The sequence below is a fragment of the Prenolepis imparis genome, unplaced genomic scaffold (genome assembly GCF_030444845.1).
Source record: "Prenolepis imparis isolate NDT839.2.m4 unplaced genomic scaffold, iyPreImpa1.0 SCAF_9, whole genome shotgun sequence".
In the NCBI taxonomy this organism is placed as follows: Eukaryota; Metazoa; Arthropoda; class Insecta; order Hymenoptera; family Formicidae; genus Prenolepis; species Prenolepis imparis.
In genome coordinates this window covers 15,021,236-15,036,216 of record NW_028141167.1, presented here as the reverse complement: position 1 = coordinate 15,036,216, position 14,981 = coordinate 15,021,236, and the positions used below count along the sequence as shown (strand labels likewise).

Sequence of the window (14,981 nt, the reverse complement as noted above, 5' to 3'; positions counted from 1 at the left end):
AAAAGATATTTGAGATCGTCATTTTTTAAATGAGACACTCTGTATATACAGGGTGTCCCATAATTCGCGAACCACCCGTCAGTTGCAGGTAGAGTAGGTTAAACTGAGTAAAAAAGTCCTCTACCATTTTGCGATTTTCTCAATAATTAATGAGAAATAAATTAAAGAAAATCAGCCAATTCGAGCGATGATAAGCGTGCAGCGAGAAGAGACAGCCCACTCGGGGGTCCAGAGTTAGCGCTACTCGTATGTAGTTACTGTCTTTTGTAAAGCGCTCCTCCCCGCTTCATCGCGCGCCGAGCAACCGTGTAACATTATACTGTTTCTTTTCGCCGCATGCTTAGTAACGATATGAAACTGGGCTGTCTTTTCTCGCCGTCGTCACGCGAATTGGCTGATCTTTAATTTATTTCTCATTAATTATTGCGAAAATCGCAAAATGGTAGAGGACTTTTCTATTCAGTTCAACATGCTCTACCTGCAACTGACGGGTGGTTCGCGAATTATGGGACACCCTGTATATATTATATGTGTGTATGTGCACACGGATCACGGATGTATATGTATATGTGTGTGTGTGTGTGTGTGTATGTACGGATTCTTGTTTGGTTGCGCGGTACACGATTGACGATTCTGTGATAATCTTTTTCGGGAGGTAAACGAACGAGAGGTTTACAGGAACCGATACGAGGCTCGTCGTAGGGAGAGAGAGACAATGTAATGTGGAATCGACATCGGCTGAAACCGGGGCCGTAAACAGCCGGTTAGGGTTAGGTTATCTTGTTAGGGTGACGTTGAGGGAATCGGGAGAATTTCGTTTATCGCTCCTCGACACCTGTTAACGCGAATCTTGCTTCACACTTGGTGTTCTCTCTTTCGTGTTCTGTGTTTCGACAAAGAGATAGTAAATGCATTAGTGCGTGAAGTCGGCTTCCACGATTTCCGCCTGGTAACTATTATTGTACATTTTCAGTGGGGGAGGAAGAAAGGAGACAATTTTGAAATAATATCACATTCTTTATACAATTTTTTAATTCGAATAATGTCATTTCATAATTTATATAAAATTTCTAAATATTTTATGACAAGCTAAAGAAAGTAATTCGTAAAAGTAATGTCAATTTAAAATTCAAATGTCACCATAATTATTATTATATATTATAAAATATTGATTATATATTATAAATTATAATATATATATATATATATATATATATATATATTATGTATTATAAAAAATTTCAAAATATTTAATGACAAACGAAAAATAAGAAAAGTAATTTGTAAATGTAATGTTAATATACAAGTAATGTCAATTTCATGTTTCGTTTAAGTGTGATACGAGTGTGATAGAAAAAATATATAAAAATATATGATTTTACAGGAGACAAGTATTCGAATGCGATGTCATGAGAAGAAAAAACTAAGACAGGATGAGTTGTTCCGTAGAATTACGCCAGCGTAGACAACAGGGGATGGCGGAGGATCCTCATAAACTCGCGGCGATGATGAATAAATCTCAAAGACTCGTACTGGGACTTTTAATTCTATTACTGGTTGACATAATTTGGGTGTCAAGCTCCGAACTTACCAAAGTAAGATCAAATTTCTTATACATATGTTTACAATCTTTCCTATTGTTGTGTTTCCCTCTTTTACTGTAATTCTTAATTTATTTCACATATTCACATTTATTACCTACAATTGCAAATTACTTTTTTTAGCTTCACTATTAATATTAAAAAATTTTTATTATTATATATACAACAGATAAGATTATGAATAATAATGCATGTTGTTTTTTCAGTATATTTATAGGGACGCAACCTTTAAAAAGCCATTTTTTAGTACATATATAAGGACGTCTATGTTTACATTTTATTTGCTCGGCCTGTGCTTTTGGCCACCTTGGCGGGAACAATGTAATAGACCTGCAACATATATGGTATTTATTAAAATACAAGTAATTGCATGAAATATCACTCTTTTCTTATACTATTTTAAAATTTCCATATATTTTGTTTTTTTATAGTTCATAGATCCTAATATCGAAGATGACAACTTCTACGTGGAAGCTAATACAAGTCTAGTAAGCATAAAAATTATTATAAATATAATCAATTTATTTCATACACCTTTGTTGAATTTTTATCTCATATCAAAGGAGCAATAATAATTTCATCTGCATTGCATGTCTTAATGCAAACATTTTTTCAAAATGAATTGAGTTGAGGAAAAATGAAATTTCAACTATATAAGTAAAGTAAATTGTGCTTGATATTAATGAAGGAATTAAGTATTTTACAAGTAAATTCGAATTTGTTTGCCTGGTTTTTAACTCTATGATTATTTCGAAAAAAGAAATAGTACTTTTAAGTAAACTTGAACCTGGATGAAATAAATTTGAATCTTTTATTAATACTTCGAAATTTTATGTTATTTTGACTCAAAATGTTTGTATAAAAGCAAAAACTATTTTAATATATCTTTTATTATAATTAAAAACTTTTTTACAAACAATAAGAAATATAACAAAATATTTAGTAGATAATTGTATCATAAATAGATGTTTTAATTTTAGAGATTACTACTTGTAAAAAATTCGATTTTTTACGATAGAAAGTATTTATAAGTACTATTTCGAACCTTATACTTATTCAAATACTAAAGTTCAAATATAACTATTCTAGATTCGATTATTTCCTATTACAATATATGAAATATTATTTCTTCTTTATTTATATTATTCGAATCCTGTGGAAAATAAAACTTAATTATTGGATTCGACTAAATAATTTATGACTACTGATCTAATCAGTGTTTGCTGTTATCTAAATAAAATTATATAGATGATCATCTAGATAAAATTTTGGCGTCACCTTTATATAGATAATAAAAATACGTATTATCTATATCTGCATCTTAGATGAAAAAAAGTGTTATCTTTACTAAATTATCTAGAATAATGTTCAGATAATTTGATTTAGAATCATGGCACGTAAAAATAGCGATAAAAACTTACAAATAAAAATATATAAATATATTTTTATATCTCTTTTATAATTTACATTTTTTTTATAACTGTGTTTACATAAGCGGTTTTTAAAATAATATTATCTAGAAATTATATCTAGATGAATCGCCGTATAATTTTATCTTTTATCTGGATATATTTAAAACAAAATCATCCATCTTATTTAAGATAAATTTACATATTTTCATCTCATCTTTATCTAGCTAATTTTAAAATCATCTAAGTATAACACTGATCTAATAAAGACTCAATAATATTTTATTTCGACTCAACATTCTGTTGCAGAGCGATCCAACGTTTGTTCCAATAAAAACACCGGATCATTGTGACCGCTCGTCGGGTACAGAAAGTGACGATTCATCTATCCGCTCTGTAAGATTTAGTAAACTGGCTGAGGTGCGTCATATGTCGGAAAGCGACGCCACGGAGGCTCTATTGGCGCGACTTAGTTATCAAGCCAGCGTTAGAGCCGGGGAACACGCGAGACGACAGGCTAATAAATTTTCTGTACAAAAAGTGGCTAAGATAGCCCTCATGTTCTGCTTGTTTGTGGGTAACATGATGTAAAATTCAGTCGAATAAATTATTATTCACTGCTATTACATCATATATCAGCTATGTATTGTCTTCTTCCAGTGGTTCATTGCAAATTACATGTACCAAATATCATTGGAGCTAATCGAGGATAAAATCGTGGTTGTACTGTCGTCGACATCTAGTTTGTTCACTTTATTTCTCGCCACCTTCTTCCCCAGTAACGGAGGGGATAAGATTACGCTGTCCAAATTAGCTGCTGTACTCGTCAGCATCCTTGGACTAGTAAGTTGCATTAGTTTATTAGAGGATTTCAACTTAAAGATAAAGAAATAAACTTAGAAATATATTATTTTAGGATTAAAAATTTATGTAACTATATCTAAAAAAATATTGTTCTTTATTTACAGATATTAGTCGGCATTTCAGATTTAACTGTGGAAAACAATAGCATGTCAATGGGCATAATATTAGCTCTAGTCAGTGCTTTTTTTTATGCTGCGTATATCGTATTTTTAAAAAGGAAGGTAGATCACGAGGATAAAATGGATATACCAATGTTTTTTGGTTTCGTGGGAATATTCAATTTAACGCTTCTATGGCCTTTATTCTTTATCCTTCATTACGGTCATTGGGAGGAGTTCGAATGGCCCAATAGTCACCAATGGACATTCCTAATTATAAACGGCCTGATTGGTACAGTCCTAAATGAAGTTCTTTGGCTGTGGTAATTTCATTAAATTTTTACGATATTTTATTTGTGTATATAATAATATTAAGGCTCCTGGGTCCTCGCCACGGTCATGTTACATTGTGACGTCAGAGGCGAGAAAACACACGCTGAAAATTCTTAGATGCCATTTTCAAATGAAAAAATATTTCGAGAACACTCCTTCAGATGTAGGCCTCATATTATATATAATCATTTTACAGCTGTTGATTGATTATAAAGGGAAAATGATAGTTTTCAAGGTATTTTAAGAGTGTGTTAAAGCCATATATTATTTCATCGAAATATTTTTTTATTTCGAAATGGTATCTAACTAAGAATTTTTAGCGTGTGTTTTCTCGCCTCTGACGTCACAATTCTAACATGGTCAGCGAAGAGCCAGGAGCCTTAAATTATAATACACAGTCGAACTTAGCTAATTCGAAATTGAAGGGAAGAGAAAAATTCTTCGAATTGTAGAGGTTTTGACTTATAAAATTTTTCGAATTATCGAGGTATATAAGAATAAAGTTCGAATTATTGAGGTTTAGCTATTTCGTTTATTTAGCTGCAACATAAAATTAATCTATGAAAATGATCGCAAATGTATATTAAAAGTACATTAAATTTAAGAGTATTTTTTACAGTGTATATAATGTCAGATAAGTTCAAACAAACATTTAATATGCAAGACATTAACAGTTTGTTTCGAATTACAGAGGCTTTGTCTTTGAAAATTCGAATTACAGAGGCTTTGTTTCTGAAGATTCAAATTATAGAGGTTTCGTTTTCAAAAATTTGAATTACAGAAGTCACACGCCGCTCCAAAAATTTCGAGTTAATCTCGTATTTTTTTTCGACTTACGGAAACTCAAGGAAAACGAACATTGTTTCGATTTGTAGAGATTTTCGAATTAGCGAGGTTCGACTGTATAATGTTATATATAATATAATAATAAATTATATAATTACAAATTATATTATAATTTTATAACAATAATTATTATAATTATAATAATTATAATAGTAACTCTATGAGTTTATATGTATAATGTGATTGTATTCTAATTATATTAATTATATCCATAGGGGTTGCTTTTTGACGTCGTCTCTTGTAGCGACAATGGCTGTAAGTTTAACAATGCCCATGTCAATGGTAGCTGATGTCCTTTTGAAAAAAGTTGAATATCCCTACATTTTCTATTTTGGAAGCATTCCAATGTTTTTGGCATTTTTGGCAGTGACCCTTTTATCTTATTACGATAATTGGGATCCTGTTATGAACTTGATGAAAAGATTTTTTATCTGGATTTGCAAGAAAAACAGATCTGCAAGGTAAACATAAAATGACTGAATCAAGTTATAATATTAATAATTAATATTAATATGATATAATATGATACATATTAATATAATATTAATAATATAAATATGGAATAATTATATATTATAATAATTGTGTAATGTATGTTTTATACATATATATGAAAGACATGAGAAATTGATATTTCATTGAATTAATTACATTGAATTCATTTTCAGGATTCCAGATCTTGAAGCGGAACAAACAGAATCCTTAATAGGGATAGATAGTGGTGATCATGAAGCTTAATAAGACAATAACGAGAGAATCGAGAACATGGTAAAACATCTTGTGTACATATATATGTATGTCGTTATAATAATAAGATTAATAAGCGCGCGATTCTTTCTGAGATATATAAAACATCCGTTTCCATTTATATATCTCAGTGTCAGTTGTTTTATATTGATATGCTGATATAACGATAATCACACATAAGAGATATATTCCACTTTTTTTCTATACGCACACATTTCAATATATAATCGCTTTATTTCGCACTAACATCAAACAAAATAATATTACTGCCGGACAATAACCATGTTGTGGGTCAATTTGTAAAAAAAAAAAAGTAAACGCAATTACACGTTTTATTTTTTCAAATCTATTTCTGAGACTACCTCTTTGTAATTTTTATCGATTTATCATGTGAATAAATACTATGTTTTCGTAAATTTTGCCAATTAAGATCTGGTATATAACTATTTCAAAACTATGCAGTTTGAATCTTGTGCTGACACCCTATTCTGTATAATTGGATTCATAAAGAGCAAGAAAGTGTCTTTAACAAAATCTGTATATATAGTATGTAATAAGAGTTGATTGAAATCAAAGAAATATTAGTTTATAAGACTATACTTTTAAAAAATAGTATTTTTTATTGCTATTAGGGCTTTATATATATATATATATATATATATATATATATATATGTATGCATGTATGTATGTATGTATGTATGTATATGTATCATTATAACATGTTAATGGTTAATGATAACTTATTGGTGAAGATAGATAGTATTGTGTGCTATAAAAAGCTCTTGTACGGGATATACTTATTGTTGGTGCATTCTGTACTTATTATTTTTAGTATTTAGCTAATTTTAAACAGAGTATTACAAACAGAATGGATATACATATATATAGTTTTAATAAGTAAAAATTTATGGAAAGAGAATGCTAATGTGTACTCTTTGGACCAAAATGAAAAATTTGATGATAGTAAAGAGGAGATTCGTAGAATAGGATATCAATGACACAAAATTTTGTATTTGATGTGAAAACAATGAGTTGAGAATTGTGTTATATTTCAAATGTCTAGTCAAAACACATCTGTTGGGTCATGTATTTCAATATGGCAAAATAACACAAAATATAATTTCATGATATATAATTTGATAGTTTTATACAAGGTAACACAAGTTTGTTTTTTTATTATTTAAGAAATAATTTACATTCGTTGTTCTTTGTTTCAATATAATTGATGCGCACAAGTTTCACTATGTTGTGTTCAAATATTACAAGGTATATAAGATAGGATAGAAGTTTGAAACAAGGATAAACTGTATTTGTGAATTTTGAAACTCGGTATAGGAAAAATAATTATTTAAAAGGATGAATATGTGTGACAAGGAAAATCAAGATGTTTACCACAATTTTCGCGTCGTATATGTATAGCTCATGTGCTATCTTCGAAAAATTAATACATCTCGACTGATCTCGATTGGATTAAATAATGCATTATACTATATCGTATGTATTTTTATTACAAATAATTTCCTGACTTTGTAAAAAGGATGTATATCTATATTATATAGTATTGGTGTGGAATCTGTGTAAAAGGAAGAAAAAAAGAATATTTAGACAAATTGTGGGGAAAAAATTGAAATGTGTTTGTTGAAGAAGAAGGCAAATGAAAGAAAAGGGACAGTTGCAATGTTAGATTAATGATGTGATATAACAATATATAAATACGGTGCGTAAATTACTTTAGTGTATATAACGCGACCCAAATTAAATTTATCGACGGGTATTATTAATTGATCGTTCCTGTATAATATATAATATGTTATAACAATATGTTATAACCAGACTTGAAATTCAGTTTACGTATCTGCCAATCGATCTGTGCATAGAAACTTTTACCTTCTTAAAATTATATGTTAAATTATATGTTAATAGTACTTTTACCTTCTTTAAATTATATGTTTATTACAAAGATATTTGCTAACTTTCAAGTATAATCTTGTGTATGCGAAATTTTAAATAAAAGTGATGCTTCTCTCGAAACTCAAGACTGGCTATAACTATGTTTAACTGTATATTCGATGTAAATATCGCATTATATTTTAATTTAAAATTAAACTTACAGTTGTATACATATATATAAATATAAATTATGTGATAATAAAGTATATAATCCTTAACAATCATTTTTATATCTATGTCTATAACAATCGTGACCTAGAAATTGTCTTATTGGGTGCGTTCAACGGACTCAACAGTTGAGCAATTTTCCGATGTCATTCCATGCTGATCTTATTGGCTGGATCTTAAAGTAGGAACCAATCACGTTCGATTGCTACTTAGCAGTTGAGTCCGCTGAACGCGGCCATTGAGTGGCGTTTTTCAAAGTCATATATTTGAAGGTCAATCTAGTTTTTTAAAATGGAACTCTAATTTTTTTTTATATAAATCGATTCCTCGCAATATTTCAGCATAACAAATTATAAGAGATACTTATTATTGTGTGAACTATAATTAGTGTGTAATAAGGGACAATTGACTCTCAACAAACAAAATAATTTATATAACTCGGTGACGTAGAAGGCGCTCGACGTTGAAGAAACATGTAACATTGACATGCATAATTGTGCCGCGCATCTATTTTTTTTTAGGCTAATGTATCAAGTAAGATTTGATTTAATGACGTAACACGACATCATTATAATCGAGGAATTCTAATGTCCGTAACTATACATATTTCGCGATATGGCACGTGAAAACGAAGCAAGTGCACTTGAGTTGCATATAAAGGGTAAATATGTATTTGAAAATTATACAGGAATATAGTATAGATAAAATAAACTAGATCATTTTTAACGTATATTTTTTTTAGTAAACGGGCAAAATTTATCAACGATCTCGAAAAAATGTAATATCGGCACATTACGGTAAGCATATTTTAAACGTTACGCGCGATATAGTTTGTATTATTATTAAATATTGTCGATAAGCGAGAACAAAATTTGTATTCGCTCTCTTATCAACGATATTCTCGATATTATAGACCTCCTTCCGATCTGTCATGGCCTAAAATACCTCTACGTCGTTTAAATCATAACACCGATGATATTATCGAACCTCCGTGTGTGGTTACTTTAATAGAAACTCCTAGAAAAGGTCGCAGTATAGTGCAAGCTGGTACGTGTCAGTAAGTATATTTTTCAAGTTCAATCTTAACTGAATATTGATATTAAAAATAAAATATGAAATATATTGAAAAATAATATATAGGGTGATTTATTTTTTAATTAAAAAAAGTATAATTATTTTTTAGAGAAAATATATATAGCTGCTAATTGCAAATTACATACATTTTAAAATCAACTATATGTTTTTTTTACATCAATTAATTTCTCTCACTATATTTTTATGTATAAAATTATATAATTATATATTATTTGTATATAAAATTATTAAGATAAGATCGAAAAATGAATATTTTATGAAATATATATATATTGTATAGTTTATATAAAATATCTCGTAAAAACTATTCACTTATTGCCCATCTTACCCTTACAACTCTTTATCTTGAATATTGCGAGGAATTGATTTATATAAAAAAAATTTGAATAATTCCAGAAAACTAAATTGACCTTTAAAGGACCTTGAAAAACCGCCACTCAAAGGCAATTCTAGGTCACAATATTATACCCCCCTAGAAATCCTACAACTTTTACTCGATACATTTTTTTCTAAAAACTCCAATGATTTCCAAATATTTGTCTGTTAAAATTAAAATAAATCACTTTATAATATTGAATATTCGTATAAATCGCAATTAAATCTAAGAAAATACTACATTCTCTGTATCTATTTCCCTTGTTTTTTTTCTGTTTCCTTTTTATCTCAGACACACCAGATCGAGATTGAATCAAAAGTACGAAGTACCCACGCATATACCGAAAAGATTGCCCGGTTCTGTAGATCCACGTTTCAAAAAGTATATATTATATTCTAATTAATTTTCTCATTAAAATTCGTGCTTCGAACTTTGTCACACGATAACACAGACTTGCATGGTTTTGATGTTTGAGCAAACGAAGTAACTTCTTACATAATTTTGTGCACTGAATCCGAATCTGGCCTCAAAATTTGCTCATCACATCAGGTTTACGAGATAAATAAGGTCATAGATGTCAAAAATGACGATTTTGGCCTACTTCATGTATTTATTTTAGAGGCACCAATTTTTTTAAAAATATTTTTGATATAATATGTCTCTCTTATCATATGTAGTACTAGTCTTCTCCTTTAAAATCGATTTTAATCATCCTCGTACAATATTTTGTTCCCGGAGATATACCACTTTAAAGACGTTAAAATTACAAATGCATACCTTTTGTTATATGGCTTATTATGTGTTTTGGGGTTTTGGGATTTTTGGGTTTTTGAATTCTAACTTTAGAGTTATTGTTGAATATTGGGTGCTGTAAATCTGTACGATGTATGTACCTTCTATACACGTATCCATTTGTAATTTTAATATCTTTAAAGTGGTACATCTCGAGAAAAAAAAAAAAAGAATACGATTAAAAATGGATTTTAAAGGGGAAGGCTTATTATTAATACTATGCGATGACATTATTATAAATATTTTTAAAAATTTGATGTCTCTAAAATCTAAAATAAATGCATAAAATTGGCCAAAATCGTCATTTTTTATATCTTTGACCTCGCATTTATCTCGGAAACCTGACGTGATGGGCAAATTCCGAGACCAGATTCTGATTCAACGCACAAAATCACGTGTAGGAAATTACACTTTATTTGCTCAAACATGTCTTAAGATCTTCTATTTTGCAGGCCTGTGTAATTTGCGCAAAACGTGTTCCAATATACCATTATCTTGTGTATTTTTATCTTGTTTGTGATTTCATTAACACATGCCACAGTAATAAAATACAATTTGTAACGCGATACAGACAGATATCGACGCGACAGAAGGCCGAGAAGCCAGATGAATCTTATTGTGACACGAGGAATGGCAAACAAATGGCAGAAATGAATATGTATGCTCTGCAAGAAGAACCTACGAAGCCTGAAAATAGATTGCAGGGAGCGATTGAAAGTGTGAACAATTGTACACGTTATAATGCAAATAAATTTTTAGAAAGTGTTACGAAGAAAGAAGGGACCATTGATTGTCCTATTAAAGAACAATTCGTTTTATCGGAAGCCGATCATCGTAAAACAGGTAAAATAAAAATCTCATCATGAAACGCGACTACGTATATGTTAATCTTCTAGTATAATTATTCCAAATCCATTTTATAGTAATCTCACAACATGTTATTAACGAGCGATGCGATCTTGAGGATAGATTTTTTCAAGTACAAAAACAAGTGAGTTAATAGAATCGCAATCGTTATCATTATTGGCATTGAATATTTAAAGCGTATTTTTTATCATACATGTTTACGTTTAGGAGACTGGCAGGCCATTACTTTTAATGGTCGATGAAAAAAAGATACACGCCCTCCCTATTAACACTCTTAATATAGAAGCTGCTTCAACCGCGCAGCCATTGCAATGTTATAACGTGCAAATTCCTGTAGTTGCTTATAATAATGTACCTATACAAATACCAAATATACCGATGCAAATGCAAGACGATATTAAGATCGAATGTCAAAGCGATAGCGCGATGAAAAATCCAAAATCTGTTGGCAATATCTACGATGCAATATCATCAACGTTGGCCAATTTGACTTCCGGTTCTAAGGAATATGAAAATGAAAAATATCCACTTAATGGTAACAAATTATTTTCGAATTTGTATCGCTTCATAATATCGTGACCTAGAATTGTCCTTGGGTAGTTTTCCCAAGGTCCTTTTTCAAAGGCCAATCTAGTTTTTTTTTCTTAAATGGACTCATTTTAATTTATACATATTATATTACAATATTTTCGGAAGAGATGAAGACCTTTAAAAGACCTTGTACTATATGCCACTCTCTCTCAAGAACATAATTCTAAATCACGATATTATATCCCCTTCGAAGCCCTACAATTCTTTTGCCCGATACATTTTTTTCCTAAAATCCTCTGTGATTTCCAAATTTGCCTGTTGAGATTAAAATGAATCATCCCTCTGTAAATATATACATAAAAATCCATCATTTTTTAGGCATTTCAGAACATAATCTGAAGAACGACAATATTTCGGGGAAAAAAAGTATTTCCCATTGTGAAACTTCCGATTGGATACACGATAAGGAGAATGTTAACTCGAATGTATCATTAAATCAGGATACTTTGCTCGATAAAAGTCATAATGAAAATTTTAATACGATGGAAAAAGATACGAAAGATGGCGAAAGTATCTCAAACTTGCCTTCGGCTGGGACATTAAGAACTATCGTCGAACAAACAGGATGCAATACAGACAAGAAAACATTGAGCGAAACAGGAATAACGAAGATCTCACTGCGTCCAAACAGAACAGAAACAGAACAGAAACTTATGTATCGCGAAAAAATTAGTCGGTTGGATGAATCGTTAATTGTAATGAATAACAAAACGCTGAAAAGGACGCCAATAAATTTTTCGCGAAAGGCCAAGTCGTTCTTTCGGAAGAAATCCCGTTTGGCGATCACGGATTCCGATTGCACTCTGATCTTGCCCGGTTCTCGTCACGTTAAAGGTAAACAATACGAGAGAACCCGCTTGAAGGTAAGTCAACTGTTGCGTAAAAAAAACGGAATAAGTGATACGAATTCTAATATAATACGAATAAAGTCTAATAACGCGAAACAAGGTCGTCGAATGAACTTGTCTTGTTCGTTGACGAATCTACAAACCAAAGGAGATCTATTCGAAGAACCGTCGTCCATCCCTTTGGAAACCCAAGAATTGTTGAATCAAAGTTATTGGGAATATTATTGGAGGCTCAGGCGTAAGATCGCATTGGCTGATAAACCGGATAATGCAGGAGAGAGAGATAAATCACATCCGAGCAAAGAACCGCGAGAATGTTTACCGGAATCTCAAACCCTACAACAATGTTCCGTACTCTCTTGCATGATCAATACGGCTCTTCGAGATTCGACAGCTGCCGATGGCAGATCATCTTCGGATCCGATCGTTCCGACCAACGCGCGCGATAAGAACATTTGCCAAGAAGATCCTTCCGGATTAACGTCCGGAGTGTTTGCGAAGAAAATGAAACGAAGGAAAACAAAGCGAGTGAGCAAACGATTGCTCGGACTCAGAACTATAGGTAATATACATTAAGAGAATGTACGTAATATTTGAAAATCACGATCACATTTTTAGAAAAAAATTAAGCGAAAGATTTCGATCCTAACCAAGAATCGCCCTTGGCATTTTTCAAGGTCACTTAAAGGTCAACCTATTTTTTTTAATGGGTGAACCATTCTAATTTTGTTATATAAATCGATTCCTCGTAATATTCGGTATAAAAAATTATAAGGGTAAGAAAGTGGCCAAAAAGTAATTAGTTTATACGAGAGATATTTTATACTTTAATTTTATATTTTAATTTTTACGTAAACTATGAAATATCTCGTAAATATTCATTTTTCGATAACCTTATCTTATTGTTAATACTTTTATGCACCAAATAATTATAGATAAATTAATTGGTGTAAAGAAAACACACAATTATTTTTAAGAAAAAATATATAGTTGCAAATTACATACTTTATATAAAAAAAATTTGGATGATTCTATTTTAAAAAATTAAGTTGACCTTTAAATGACGTTGAAAAATCGTCCAAGGACAATTCTAGGTCACGATATTATGTCCCTCGAAACCCTATAAATTTTGCCTGATATATTTTCTTCTAAAACTCTGTGATTTCCTAATATTTGCCTGTTATTAAGTTTAAAATGGATCACCCTGTATATAATGAACGACGATAGCTAATCCTTTTTTCTATTCGAAGAAAATCAAAGTGTATTGAATTCTTCTAGCCTTACTCGGTACTATGATATACTTCGCGGTCATATTTTTGCCTATGATGTACGATTATTTCTTTGATGAGAAATACGAGAACGATTACGAGAATGCGAATTACATCGGACTGGCGCTTCAATACGTCATATCATCGTTCGGAGAAGCCTTCGATGGAATTGTCGATGTCTTGAACACGGTTCTTTTACGCCCAGTAAGGTCGAACTTTATAAACTTTATTTAAAACCGCACTTCGTTCTACATCTATTATTATACTAAACTGTGAAAATCGCATTAAATGTTCTGCAATTGTATGTCATCGTTTTCAGCGTCCGTGTGGAAAATGTAACAACGTTATTTGAGTCGTTTGCGTGTCCATACATCTCTAATAACGTGTTTCGTCACTTACGCTTATTCGTTGCTTCCTCTTTACATGCGCCTTAGTTTTCACGTGTGTGAGTTATATATATGTATCTTCTACGTCAAACTTTTTATAACATTTTCTAATGATATTTCTTACACATACCTATTATGAATGTTTATACATGATTATATATTTGCGATTAAACTTTTCTTCAGGATCTAAATATCAAGCTTCGACTTCTCGTCTCTGCCTCTCATATAGATTTTTATTTATAAATAATTAATTTAAATAATAAAGTGTATGTGTGTATATATATATATATATATGTATAACAATGAGAACGAGCAAAGAATATAATCTCAATATGTTACAAGAAAATAATTGTAATCCGAAAAACGCGCAACTACAAAAGAAGATCATGTTGAGATAAAGATCATGAAATAAAGAAGAGATCTAATTAAACACGCGTGTTGCGTGTAATTATGTCTCGTGCCAAAAAAAACAGCACATGCAGTAAATAACGAGACGGATTTTATGTTTAAAATTACAATAAAAAACTTACGCAAATAAAGTTATAACCACGCATATATTCTTCCTTTGAACCTCGAAATGGATGAATAGCCCGCGAAAATTTAAACTGCGAATTACACGCGTAAAAAATAACCTAATATGTTTATGTCAAGTTTTTAAACATTTTTTTCTTTTTTTATTCGTATTAATTTTTAATTTTTGCATAATCAATAGGTTTGCAATCTTAATTTTTCACTGGTAC

At 30.6% G+C, this 14,981-nt stretch overlaps 2 protein-coding genes across 2 annotated transcripts; both read left to right on the top strand.

Annotated features, from left to right (window-relative positions):
- The first annotated feature begins 580 nt into the window (after positions 1 to 580).
- LOC145940736 (solute carrier family 35 member F5) lies at positions 581 to 8,057 on the top strand. Its single transcript, XM_083046219.1, has 9 exons — positions 581 to 949; positions 1,385 to 1,595; positions 1,808 to 1,945; positions 2,033 to 2,089; positions 3,320 to 3,583; positions 3,671 to 3,853; positions 3,979 to 4,295; positions 5,367 to 5,612; positions 5,820 to 8,057. The coding sequence occupies exons 2-9, from the start codon at positions 1,434 to 1,436 to the stop codon at positions 5,887 to 5,889; spliced, it is 1,437 nt and encodes a 478-aa protein (XP_082902345.1). The 5' UTR covers positions 581 to 949; positions 1,385 to 1,433; the 3' UTR covers positions 5,890 to 8,057.
- A 576-nt stretch (positions 8,058 to 8,633) lies between these two features.
- Positions 8,634 to 14,691, top strand: LOC145941070 (uncharacterized). Its single transcript, XM_083046877.1, has 10 exons — positions 8,634 to 8,679; positions 8,761 to 8,815; positions 8,932 to 9,075; positions 9,781 to 9,870; positions 10,853 to 11,124; positions 11,205 to 11,272; positions 11,356 to 11,683; positions 12,058 to 13,149; positions 13,866 to 14,059; positions 14,175 to 14,691. The coding sequence occupies exons 1-10, from the start codon at positions 8,634 to 8,636 to the stop codon at positions 14,205 to 14,207; spliced, it is 2,322 nt and encodes a 773-aa protein (XP_082903003.1). The 3' UTR covers positions 14,208 to 14,691.
- The last annotated feature ends 290 nt before the right edge of the window (positions 14,692 to 14,981 follow it).